Raw genomic sequence first — 12,572 nt, 5'->3', positions numbered from 1 at the left:
CATATCAAATTTCTAGGAGTTTCACAGAATTTCTAGAACAATTACAGACCAGTACAGACAACATTAAGAGGACCTAGTATCAGTTCTTTTTTGTCAACAATTCCCATGTATTTTAATGTATCTAATAAGCCTGGTTAGTTGAACAAATCCTTTGAAATGTCCCAAGGACACTCTGGAAAAAATCCCAAAGTTATTTCCAGGTCAAAAAGACTTCATTTAGAATTAGATTTTGGTAAGGTTGTCAAAAATACCAAAAAGTAAAGCAAACAAACAAAAACAAAAACAAAACAACCAACAACACTTGGTCAAATCAGATCACAGGTCACTGAAACAACAGATTATCTACTTAACCACGACGCCAGTTAAAAATTTTGCAAACACACAAAGTTAAAAGCTGAAAAAGACAACAAAAACCATAAAACCTTAGCTTTTCTTAACAGAGTTCAGCTTTCTTAAGGAATCAAAGACCTCATAAAGTCATGTAAAATTATCTTGACAAAACCCAGAAATTTTGCTTTTGACGCATATTACTTAAAAGAAAAGCGAACAAACAAAAGTTTTACAATCTCTTATCAAAAGCAGACCAATAGTCCAAGAAAAATTTGTCCTTGCATGGTGTGGTTGTGGAATATGGGTGAGGTTCAGTGCGGTGAGGTCTGGAGCCGAAGACCAAGAAAGAATTCTTGAGAAGTCCTTGGTGTAAAATGGGGTTTATTAAAGCATGAGGACAGGACCCATGGACAGAAAGAGCGGCTGCACCGGGGGGTTGAGGAGTGGTGATTACATACTCTGGAGTTGGGGGAAGTAAGGAAAAGGGAGTTTTCAAAAGAACTTTCCTATGCTAAAGAGGACCTATAAGCTATAGGAGGCCTTGCCATTGTCAAGTTAAGGTTGTTTTCCCCTCTAGCAAGATATTAACAGTAAGATAGTTGGGAGATCCCTGGAAGAGTGTCACACAGATCCCACCAGGAGCCAGGGGAGGGGAGAGGTTGCAAGGGGTCAGCTTGTGCTTTGCCTCCGCCAGGCTTCTGCTCCCTCATCCCTTAGAGAGAAAACCAAGTTCTAATTTTGCACCAATCTACCTTTGATATTAAAATTCATTTTTAAATTCATTTTAATCTTAGCCTGCTTGACCACACATTAAAATTCCTTTTCAAAGAATCCTGTCCCACCAACCTTCTACAGCTTTTGCGCTTTTGCAATCAGATTTTGTCGTACGCTTTTCCTCTTTAGCGTGGTAACTACTATTTCATTATTTTATTCTATTTGGAAATGATCGAAATACTCAATAAATTTCCATCTCTGATTTAACTTAGCAAGACTCTAAAGTTTCAAGTTACCAAAAGTTTTAGAAAGCTATTTTTAAATACATGTATCCTAAAATGTAATTGTCGATGAAAAGTTTACGTGTACACTCTTACTCCACTTACATCTAAATCATTTGCTCCCAGAAGTATGTTTGGATTACCCATGAAAACTTCATGAGACATCAGCCAAATCAGTCATTGCTTCAGTGTTTTTGCTGGTAAATTACAGGGGATAACATGAATGTCACTAGTAAATTCAGGTAATTATAATACATAATTTAACTTGTTTAACTGCATTGTATTCAATGTCAATAACTCTAACGACATGACTAATTTAATTAAACCAACAAACTGAAACTAACTAACTAACTAACTTTAAGATTGTCGCAGGACATGTGAACTTGGAAAACATTTGGGTTAGTTTCTGTGGCATCTCTGAGGGTTTTTATGAATAGTAATTTATATAAGTGCCTGCCTGTTTAACACCATGAAAAAGAGACTTTTTTACAAAGTGTTGGCAATACCATCTGGACGTAAACACCACACATCTGCAACACCTATTTATAGGAACACATGACCATACGGATGAAAACCGAGACCTCACAGCTTCTGTTTTAAAATCATTGCCATGAACAAAACTCACTCCTTACAAAAGTGGGATCTAAATTTGTTTTTCCAGTAGATGGAAAAAGTTACCATTACCTGCCTAGGTTGTTAAAGCTTTTTCTACTAGTATTCATGGAGAAAACACAAGATCTGCATTTGTTCTTCGAATCCAGTTCCAAAAGACCTTGCCCCCTTTTGTTTTTTCTTGATAAGAATTACTGCCTTTAAATTTGCATTTTAAAGAGATGGCCTTGATAAGAGTCTCTTTGACCAGATAGATCATTTACACCTCTTTCTTTCTTTCTTTCTTTCTTTCTTTCTTTCTTTCTTTCTTTCTTTCTTTCTTTCTTTCTCTTTCTTATTGGGAGGGTAGATTGCAGCAACCTTTTTATTTATTTATTTTTTCAATTAATTTACATTTCAAAGGCACAGGAGAAAAACACAAGCCCCTCCTAGAAGGAGGCTTGTTCTAGTAAAGGCCAGAGTTTTTCTTTCTTTCTTTCTTTCTTTCTTTCTCTTTCTTATTGGGAGGGTAGATTGCAGCAACCTTTTTATTTATTTACTTTTTCAATTAATTTACATTTCAAAGGCACAGGAGAAAAACACAAGCCCCTCCTAGAAGGAGCTTTGTTCTAGTAAAGGCCAGAGTTTTTACAGTGTTTGGGAGCCTTGTGAAATTAAACAGAGAGGTTCTGGAATTGGTTTAAATATATATATATATATATATATTGGCTTTGAATTGTTCCTGGAGCCACCCCTCTGGTCCTGCAAGGACAGGAGTTGTAAAATTGTCTAAAGGTCTTTTGTTTCAGGTACCTTTGCTTTTTCATTAGCCTTTCACAATAAACCTTTCAATGAAACTATTCTGAAATTTTGAAACCTTTTGGAGCCTTCTCCATGCCAGTTAAAATAAGTATCCCATTCTGTTTGCTTTCAACTGCACTTCTTAAATGATCCTACTTAATGTGAATGTTCCCCACAATTGGCCATTGTAAGTCTAGGTTACGTTTGGTAAAATTTTTCCATCTTGCTAGAAATTGTCAACTTTCGGGACTATCGTTCTTACACATAAAATAAGCAGGTGTGCTGGAATATAAAACTTTGAGTATTTTCTCGCTAGGCCATTGGGTTCCTCAGAGTCAAACCAATACCTAGAAGGGGCATGCCACAGGGCTGGGGACTACCTCATTGCATGGAAATGTTCTTGATTGGCAGGTAATCTAGTGCCAGCCTAACCCATCCCATGACCGACTTACCCTATCATAGGATTCTTGAGATGGTGAGTGGTCTAACAGCCTTTAAATGCTGTACTGTGCCCATCAGTTTTGTGGCTTCATTTTTGGCTTCCAAGATTTCCTTTAGCAGCAAATGACCTTTATTTAAAACAATCCTAGAGGCCTTGAACTGGCCCCAGTCCAGCTGAAATCAAACCTGGTCTGGTCCCAGAACCGGGCGAGTTCTTACCTCTGACCCAGTCCATTCCTCTGCGGACCATGTGCAATTCTCAGTGTGGACTAAATCAGCAGACTTCAGGAAATGGGGACTGCGGACTAGGGACAGGACTAAGCCAGGAAACCCCAGCTCAAGGAGACTGAGGAATACAACTGCAGAAGGGGCTCCAACACGGAGCTTTGGACTGAGCCAAGGGCTAAAGGCTGGTACCTTGCCAGAGCCTCATTTTACTCTCGAGGGCTCTGGGAACCCTGGGCTGCAGAGCTGATTGGATCTAGAGCTCGAACACAAAAAGACCAGAGCTCAGACCAACAGAAGCTCACCAACGGGCCTCGGAAATGGCAAAAAAGACTGCGAACTCAAACCTGTTTGCTGGACGCCATGTCTGTGTTTGTCTTTGTCCCCAAATGCTGACAGAGGTTTGCTTTGGATCCCAACACTGCCACCAAATCTGTTAAAGAACAAAAGTTCAGCTGAGTTGATATGAAGGCTTAATTACCTTTATTAAGCAATTTATGATGCAGAGAGCAGCCCATCTGGCAAGAGGAGGGGAACTCTGAGGAGGTGTACGAAATGGAAGGTTTTTATAGGAAAGAGGGTGGGGCAAGGAAGTCATGAGCAAAAGCAAAGAAAGGCTTGCTCAAGGCAAGGTCACCTTCCCTTGGGGAGAAAGGCAGGGGGTCTTATTAGATGGATGAGACCTCAGCTTCCTTTGATGGGATGAAGAGGGCTCATGTGACAGATCACATCACTGAAGCAGAAAATTCCCGGCTGACCAGTTAGGACAACTTTTCTGGGGAGGGCTGAAACCGTAATTAGGTTAGGGGTGAAGCCCCAGGTTGTTGACTTGTCTTAAATGACACCACGTTGGGCCTGTGTTTTTCTTTTTAACAATTCACAACTGGGCTAACTGTGTGGTCAAGAAGCCCAGCTGTCAGCCTATGTTGGCATTTGACATACCTTCCTCTCTGAGCTTAATCATCTCTAGCTTTTGGTTGAAAAGTGAGAGAAGTGTGAATCTTCCTGTCATTTGAGCTGTCAGAGGTTACTGAGGGTTATGCTTTGGGCTGATTTCAATACTGCTGTGTCTCAGAGAGTAGGGAGGCTGGGGAGAGGGAGAGAGATGGGGGGAGAGCTGGGTGTTGGAGCAGTCACAACACACCCAGCATTTACTGATTAAGTTGTGGTCTTCTAGGAGCACACTTTGTGGCATCCCCAAACAATTATAATAGCAATATCAAAAATCACTCACTACAGATCACCACGACAAATACAGTAATAATGAAAAAGTTTGAAATACTGTGAGAATTACCAAAACGTGACAGAGACACAAAGTGAGCAAATGCTGTGGGGAAAATGGCGCCCGCACACTTGCTTGATGCAGGGTTGCCACAAACCCTCAGTTTGAAAAAAAAAAACGCAGTATCTGCAAAGCGCAACCACACAAGGTGTGTCTGTACATATCCCGGGGCCTAGTTTTTGTCAAGCACTCAATGCAAAATAGCTACTTCCCTTATGACCCTTCTACTCAAGAATCCACATTGGCCCCCATTGCCTGTCATAACAGTCTCAATTTTAAATTTCTCACCGAGGCTGCCTGTTTATAAATCATCACAATCTAGACCTAATCTACGCCTCAAAACACACTTCCCCCTGATCCCAAACAAACACCCTTTGCTTCAAGCAATTTTGTTTTTCCCTCCTTCCTATGATTCTGGCCTCAGCATTTTGTTTATATTATTCTCCTCATTGGGTTGTTCTGGTTGCACATTTCTACTTTTTATAGATGATAGATGATAGATAGATAGATAGATAGATGATAGATAGATCAATGATAAAGAAGAGACTTTAGAGTAAAGCAATCCCATGACACCATGCACTCATGCACTCTGTTATTGAGAAACAGACTTGTCCACTTTGGGCCTTAGTATTTTGATCTCAAAATTGAGCTACTAGTAATAATTTTCCAGCATTTCTGAGTGGGCAAAAGATCCTATTTCAGCACCTACAACACAGAAATGTCTCAAGTTAGTCCTCTTCTCCCTCCTTCATTACCAATCCCCAAGCTCTTCCCCCTGTGGCTGCAGGTTTGTCCTGCCAGGCTCTGTGGGCGTCCCTAATTGCTCCAGGTCAGATATAATTGACGCTCTCCTGATAGCTCATAGCACTGTTATCTACGCTCTCATTCACTGTCATGCTAGTCCTTCTCAATGCTTAGGCTTCATCTCTTCACATTATCTTCCATTTCCCAGCAGCGAGTACAGAGACGGGTCATCCCATTGCCCAGAGCAGGACGCTGGGTGCCGCACGCTGCCAACTGAGCAGGGACTGAAGGGGGGCAGGGGGACCTGTCTTCTCACACAAGCTCTGCGGCCTGTGCTTGCGGAGTCCCCGATCCAACTGCTTACCTGGGTCCTCTCATTCATAAAATGGAATCCATGCTTATGGAATCTGTCTACTGTACACAGTTCCTGAGGCCATGAGATTAAAAAAAGAAGAAAAAATCGGAAGCATTTTACAAGGAAGTGTATGTTGACGTGACCTTCCTTCTGGGATATAGCTCATGGCTACTGATGGATGGGAAGCAGTGGGGCCTGATCTGTATTCATGCCATTCCATCCTGGAAAGGAAGAATGACTGTGAGCCCTCCCTCCCCATACAGGTAAGAAAACAGAAGCTTAGAGATGGTAAGTCACTTTCCAAGATCTACAGCTAAGGAATGCAAGCTAATCCCAGGGCTGTTGGGCCTCGAAGTTTATGATGATAGGACGTGGAAAAGGGGAGGTTTAAGACGAAGAAAAAAAAAATAAGATTTTATATGTGGTGAGTGCTCTCACTAAGATGCATTAATTGTCACGTCCGAATGGCTCTAAAAATAAAAGAATATGTGACAGATAAACTGAGAGGGGAAGTGGCTTTCTAAGTGTTGAAAATGGCAGAGCCAGGAGACAAGCACAAGGACCCTCTGCTCCGTGTGCGCGAGCTTCCCACAGCGCTCCTGTCGGAAAGGGCAGAGTTGCACAGACGGGCTACCCCAGGCCACGGCGACGTGAGGATTGCTGAATCGGTACGTCCCATTTAAACACCGCTGACAATCAGACTGCGGCACTGATTTATTTTAAGATGAGTGTTTTCATGTAAGACTATCAGCTAGGTGTGTGTCTTAGTTGATACACTAATCATCTCTATAAATTATCTCCATTCTGTCTACAAACCTCCACCCGGCTACGGGCCACTCTGTTTCCGTCACTAATGGAAACTCTTCCTCTTACCACTTTCGACCACCTTGTGGCGGCTTGAGTGCATCCAGAAAAAAAGAGAAGCACGTCCATTCCAATCCTGGCTATCCTTATAACCCCTGATTTTAGTGTTTACAATTCAGTGCTATCACGGCAAAATTTCCATAAAACAGACCACATCCCTCTGAATGTTATAAGGTGAATATCGATGAATGTGTGTTCTACTATTATGTCATCCCAGTCGGGGCACAGAACATTTCTGTCCCCGCCAAAGGTGTCCTCCTGCCCCTGGCGCTCAGTTTCCCTTGCCTCCTCCTTGGGCAGTTCCAACACGGGACATGAGACTTTCCTACTCGAGAACTTTACATTTCTGGAATCGTAAGGTATTCGCTCTACTCCGCAAGGTCCTTGCTATGGAGTGGCTCTCCGCACGGCTTCGCGGGAGTTTGCTCGTAGTTCTGCAACCCCGGGCCGGAGGCCACCCCCGCAGTTTCCACTCCGCAGTGTGCAGCACTGGCTGTGGCAGAGACCCTCATGCGAAGTCCTCAAGGCGTTTCAAAAATAAATAAATACAAAAGTAGCAGGGAAGCAAGGAACCTGCCATTCCTGCTTCCTTCCCTGCAACGTCTGTCTTCGCAGCAAGGAGTGCAAGATTGAGCCCAAAGTGCATGGGATAAAAAGCAAAGTAAAATCAAAGCATGCAGAGCAAAAGCTCAGATTAGAATCTACACAGTGAATTTTATTCTAATTAGTATAAATCAAACACTTAGCCTGGAATACAGGAAGCCAAACGAGCGACTCACACGTCAACAGGCAAGCTTGTTTTTAATTACATAGAGTTTTAGAGCAACAGTACTACAGCTGTGATGATTTAATTCACCTATTTCACACAGGAGCACACCCCCCCACACACAGAGGATATTTTAATAACTGGGTCCTTTCTTAATAAGGCAAAATGAGGAAGGAATGGTTAAACTGGTAGGTCAGATATTCTCAGTGCAGAGCCTGACTGTTAGTCTCTATGGTGTCCCTAAAAACAGAGCCATCTGCCACAGGAGAGCAAATAGAAAGAAATCTTTGATCCTGGTGCCAACTGTTTCCATTCCTAAAAGCAACACGGCTTCACAGGAACGCCGCCCAGAGCTGCGGGATGGGGCATAGGACGCAGGCGCTCAGCTTCTCCAAATGCTTCAGACTGAATGTCGGTGTCCCCCCCCAAAAGCCGTGTGCCAAAAACCTGATGCCCGGGGAGACGGTAGTAGGAGGTGAGGTCTTTGGAAGCTGATGAGGTCATGAAGGCAGAGCCCTTATAAGAGAGGCTCCAGACAGACCCTGTGCCTTTTCCGTGGGGTGAGGACAGGGTGGGTGAGCAGTCAGCAGACCCCGAGTGGTGCACACACAGCCCTGCCCTGCTGGCCCCTGATTGAGGACTTCCAGCCTCCAGAGCCCTGAGAAATCAACCCCCCTCCTTCAGAAGCATCTGGCTATGGTATTTCGTGTTAACAGCCTGGATGGACTAAGATGCCAAAGTAGGAGTGACTTTTCCAGATCACAGTTCCTAACGAACGGGAGAGTCAGCATTGTGCAAGTCAAATTCTACGTGCACTTGCACAAGCACCACTCCCTTCCTTCCCTGACCTCATCCAACTGCCAGTGAAAGAAATTCCCCAAAGATAGGCTCCTCGATGCAGGCTAGGTTTCGGGGAACTGACTACTTCTTGTGGGGGCGGGCCGGGAGTGCGGAGAGCAAAACAGGATGTCTGTGCATGGGCACTGGGTATTTCTCAATAAACTACACGCCCTGCTGAAAAGGAAGGTGGCTATGGTTTCAGTTTCAGACTACATCGAGGCTGAGAGAGAAAAGCCATGGCTGGTGAGTTTCCGACTGTCTAAGGGCCTGTCTGGGGGAAAACAGTCCCGGCTGGTCTTTAGTTCTGTGACTGTCCGGGTGGGCACGACGGAGGGTGGGGGCCTCCGGGGAGCAGGCGGGAGGGCAAAAGGAGGGCCCGGGAGACTCTCCGCAGCCTGAAGAAAGGCAAGGCCAGGAGGGAACTGGGGCTTTGCTGGCATGCTGGGGCTGCTCTGCCATCCTAGCTGAATGTTACCGGCCCTGTGTGACAGAGGGTGCAGAAGTGGCCCGGGGAAGGAAATGGGACATCGCTGGTCATTATTTTCTTATGCGGAGTTGAGGACATGTAGGGCATGGGGGGAAGAGCCCGGGTTTTCCGATGCAAAAGGCAGGAGAGCATCTCGGTCCTCAGGCTGCTCAGTGAGCGCCCAGGGTCAGTGCTGAGGGCGCACTGAGAGACGCGGGGGTCTTCAGGCTCCTGCGCTGCGTGGGGAGGGATGTCTTTCCTCTCAAATCTAAAGCAGGCTACTCCTTGGTGCTGACCTGAAAGGAAATGAGACTGTTTTCATGACTTGAGGAATCCTTGTGCTTCATGCAGACCAGACCCTGAGGGACAAGCGGAAGCTGTTTGTCAGCTCGGTGAACACGGGGACCCTCAACGGCTTGCTGGATGAGCTCTTAGAGAAAAGGGTGCTGAACCAGGAGGAGATGGAGAGAGTGCGATATGAAAATGCTACAGTGATGGATAAAGCCCGAGCTCTGATTGACTCTGTCCTACGGAAAGGGTCCCAGGCATGCCAGATTTTTATTTGTTATATTTGTGATGAGGACGCCTTCCTTGCAGAGAAGATGGGGCTCTCCTCAGGTAAGGGTCAATGCCTCACACTGAGGTGAACGGAGGTCCCGTGTCCTTGTGCCAATGTTTGATTTCTTCCTTGATCAGGTCTGTTTGCAGACAACTTCCCAGTTCCTTGCTGTAGGGCCCCATTTTTGCATCAATAGGTCTACCGCAAGCCTCCTGGCTTCTTCCTTTTTGGTCCTTTGACCCCTGGAGCCTTCCTTTGATTGGAGCTCGTTTCCCAACCTGAGTATGCAGTAGCTCCTTTGCAGAAATTCATGGGGACAGTCTGAAAAGCTTCATACCACATTCTCCAGTCATTCTGGCAAAGCACTGACTCAGTCTCTCTCTCTCACTCTCCATCTCTCTCTCTCTCGCTCTCTCTCATTAAAGTCCAGGGCTCCCTGGGAACTTATGTAGTCATCTGATATAAAGACTCAGATACTTTTTATAACATCTCTCCAAAATTTGGCTCTCCAGGAGGAACAAAATATATTTCAGGGATGGTGGAACACTCAGAATAAGTTCAGTGCTTACAGAAAAGTAAGGATTTTAAGTGGACTCTTCCTTCTAGTTACCCCCTCCCATTTTCTTTTGAGTAAGACTGTCCCCCAGCATGGTTCTGGGCTGTGGACCATTTTATGAGGCCCAGCCCTTATACCTCTGGTCCTTCTGAGAGCCCAAGACCATGCATAGACATCTGAACTGCCCCTTCCGTGGTCACTTAGTCCCTGAACACAGCGAAGACAGGAGGTCCAGTGGAGTCCAGCCCTGGTCTCTTGGGCACTTGCCAAAGCCATTTAGAAAGAGGAGATGTTCTTTGAACACTAGAAGCCTTTTTTCCTGGGAATTTGTCAAAGCTTATGCGTGCCAAGTGACACGGCAAGCATCCACTGATGGATAATGAATTTCTCGTTTTTCTTTCAGTAACTTTTTCATTTAATAGATTCCCCCCAGTTAAAGATAACCAAGAAATAATGGTAAGGGTCTAGAATACTTTTACAATAGCCAGAGAGCTCATCCTGGCCCTGTTCCTCTCCCTGCACAGCCCTGGAGGCACTTGTCCAACCCAAGGGACACTCTACACCTGGAGTCGGCCTCTCCAGTCGTCACATGATGCCTCCCCAGTCAGGATCGTCATGGCTTTGTCTCTCCCTCATCCATCAGCCAATTTTTATAGGTTCATAGAATATGACAATGAGATATACTATTTGGATGCACTTTAATGGGAGAGATCTTTCTAAAAGAAGGTTCTTGGTCATAAGAAGACCTACTTCCTATTGCCATAAAAAGGCCTCTTCCAGAGAACGTTCTTGAATTCAGAGCAGGGAAATGGACTGTATTTTGTCTATGGAAATCCTGTCCTCAATCAGTACTATAAAATAAAGATTGGGGAGTATTTCTCATTTGTTAGCTTATGCCAATTCTGAAAGTTTCCAAAATGAGTTTCTCAGGTGGGTGTTGTCATACCGAGATCCCCATGAAACCTTAAACAAGTTTAAATTCAGTTCTTGTCCTTAAAATCAACAATCATAAAAGTGACCCAAGGGGATCTATTAATAGGTTTGAGGGATTTTATGCAGCCAAACACTGTAACTGCAGCTTCCCGCTGTTTTCCTCCGAGTACAGCTTCTGCCCCAGTAGGACGGATGCAGATTACAGAGGTGATGGTCAGGGATCCTGGCACATGAGCCCTTAGACGGTGGCCTCTGTGGGCCGAAGGAGTGGCGTACTAACGGGGAGCCCACAGATGCTAATGCAGATAGTCTGCAGGTGTATGCTGGCTCGGCCACCTTCCTGTTCGCTGACACTTGGGAAAATGACCTAACACTGATTGAGGGTCAGCCAGGGGGTCACATCATCCTCATTTTCCACTGTGATAAATCTTAGCAAAGCTAAGTGTCCACGTGCATATGCCTGTTCTTTTTCGTTTTCTCCGAAGTCCAGGCCAGCTCTGAGTTAGACACTCGACATGGCATACACCTGTCAGGCAGCAGTGGTCATCCCAGAAGCCACCTTGAAACAGGAGAATGAAGAGACCTCTTGATTCTACGGCGGATGCTCACTCAATCCCCCTCATCTTAGACAGCAGAAATGGAGAGTCCCTCCCAGACACTCCTTTGTTCTGCCTCCAGGGGGAACGTTCAGTGGGCCAGCCTAGCGGCCTTGGCTGCTCAGTGCTGGGCGTGGTTCTAATCTAGCTGCACTCTGAACAGGCCTGCAGAAGGTGTGTTCCCTAGGGAGTGTCCAACACGCTGGGCGAGATCCTTCAGAGATGGTCAGTGACTATGTTAATGTCCTGGATCTTTCCTCAGGTACACCATTTAGAAGTCAGCTTAACTCAGACTCTCCAGCAGCAACTCTTCCTTCACCAGGTAATGGTATTTTCCAAGCAAGAACATTTTTGAACCTCATCTTTCTTGACATTAACTCTAAGTCCACGGGATGACCCCAGGGTGAGAGGGTGATGGGATATTCTCATGGACTGAGCCTACGCCTTTCTCTCTTCTTAATCTCTGTGCTTGCGCAGAGCCAGCCCCGCAGCTCTACCACCATGTTCATACTCACAAATCTAAATCTGTGTCCCACACCTGACGACCCCCTCGACTATGCTAGTGCCGACTGAACACGGGCACTCACGTCTCCCTCAGGGAGCTGAGCCCGTCATCCTTCCCCTACCTTGCTTCTCTTCCGGTTTCCCCTGTCCTGGTTAATGACACCACTATCACCCAGTTATTCCAACCAGAGACCTGAATTATCTTGGATTTTCTTTTCCCTCACTTCCAACATTCAAGCAGTGGCCAAGCTTACTGATTCCTCTCTGAAATCCAGATCCTGCTCTCCACTTCTATTTCCGCTACTATATTTCAGAATCCCAATTCTTATAGTGGCCTATGGTTCTTCAGCCATAGTTCTTACTATTTTTTTCTTATCATTAAAGAAATAAATCTATTCTTTTCCCCTATTAGACTTTAAACTTTATGAGGAAATTAGACACATCTGACTTATTTGTGGGTAAGATCCCATCACAGTAGTTGTCTCAGTGTGCATGCAATAAATGTTTGTTAAAATACTATTTCACTGAATAATTTCATCAAAATAGCTAGTATGCTAGGCCATGAGAAAAATATTTGACACATGCCCACTGTGTTATAGATCTTGCTCTATGGACTGTCTAGAGAGGAATGAACAGTACAAACAANGGACTATCGTTCTTACACATAAAATAAGCAGGTGTGCTGGAATATAAAACTTTGAGTATTTTCTCGCTAGGCCATTGG

At 44.8% G+C, this 12,572-nt stretch overlaps 1 protein-coding gene across 2 annotated transcripts in view; it reads left to right on the top strand.

Moving 5' to 3' along the window:
* The first annotated feature begins 8,324 nt into the window (after positions 1 to 8,324).
* LOC100464921 (caspase-1) overlaps positions 8,325 to 12,572 on the top strand; it is a 28,055-nt gene continuing 23,807 nt past the window's right edge. The window contains exons 1-3 of one of the 2 annotated variants that reach the window (XM_034665658.1): positions 8,325 to 8,477; positions 9,052 to 9,318; positions 11,607 to 11,666. In XM_034665658.1, coding sequence (XP_034521549.1) covers positions 8,471 to 8,477; positions 9,052 to 9,318; positions 11,607 to 11,666 — 334 coding nt within the window. In that variant the 5' untranslated portion in view covers positions 8,325 to 8,470. The remainder of the gene's footprint in view (positions 8,478 to 9,051; positions 9,319 to 11,606; positions 11,667 to 12,572) is intronic. The other variant, XM_034665660.1, reaches the window with a different exon arrangement.

This window comes from Ailuropoda melanoleuca, chromosome 8 (assembly GCF_002007445.2).
Source record: "Ailuropoda melanoleuca isolate Jingjing chromosome 8, ASM200744v2, whole genome shotgun sequence".
NCBI lineage: Eukaryota > Metazoa > Chordata > Mammalia > Carnivora > Ursidae > Ailuropoda > Ailuropoda melanoleuca.
The sequence above is the reverse complement of the archived record's forward strand: the minus strand, read 5'-3'. Positions and strand labels throughout refer to the sequence as shown.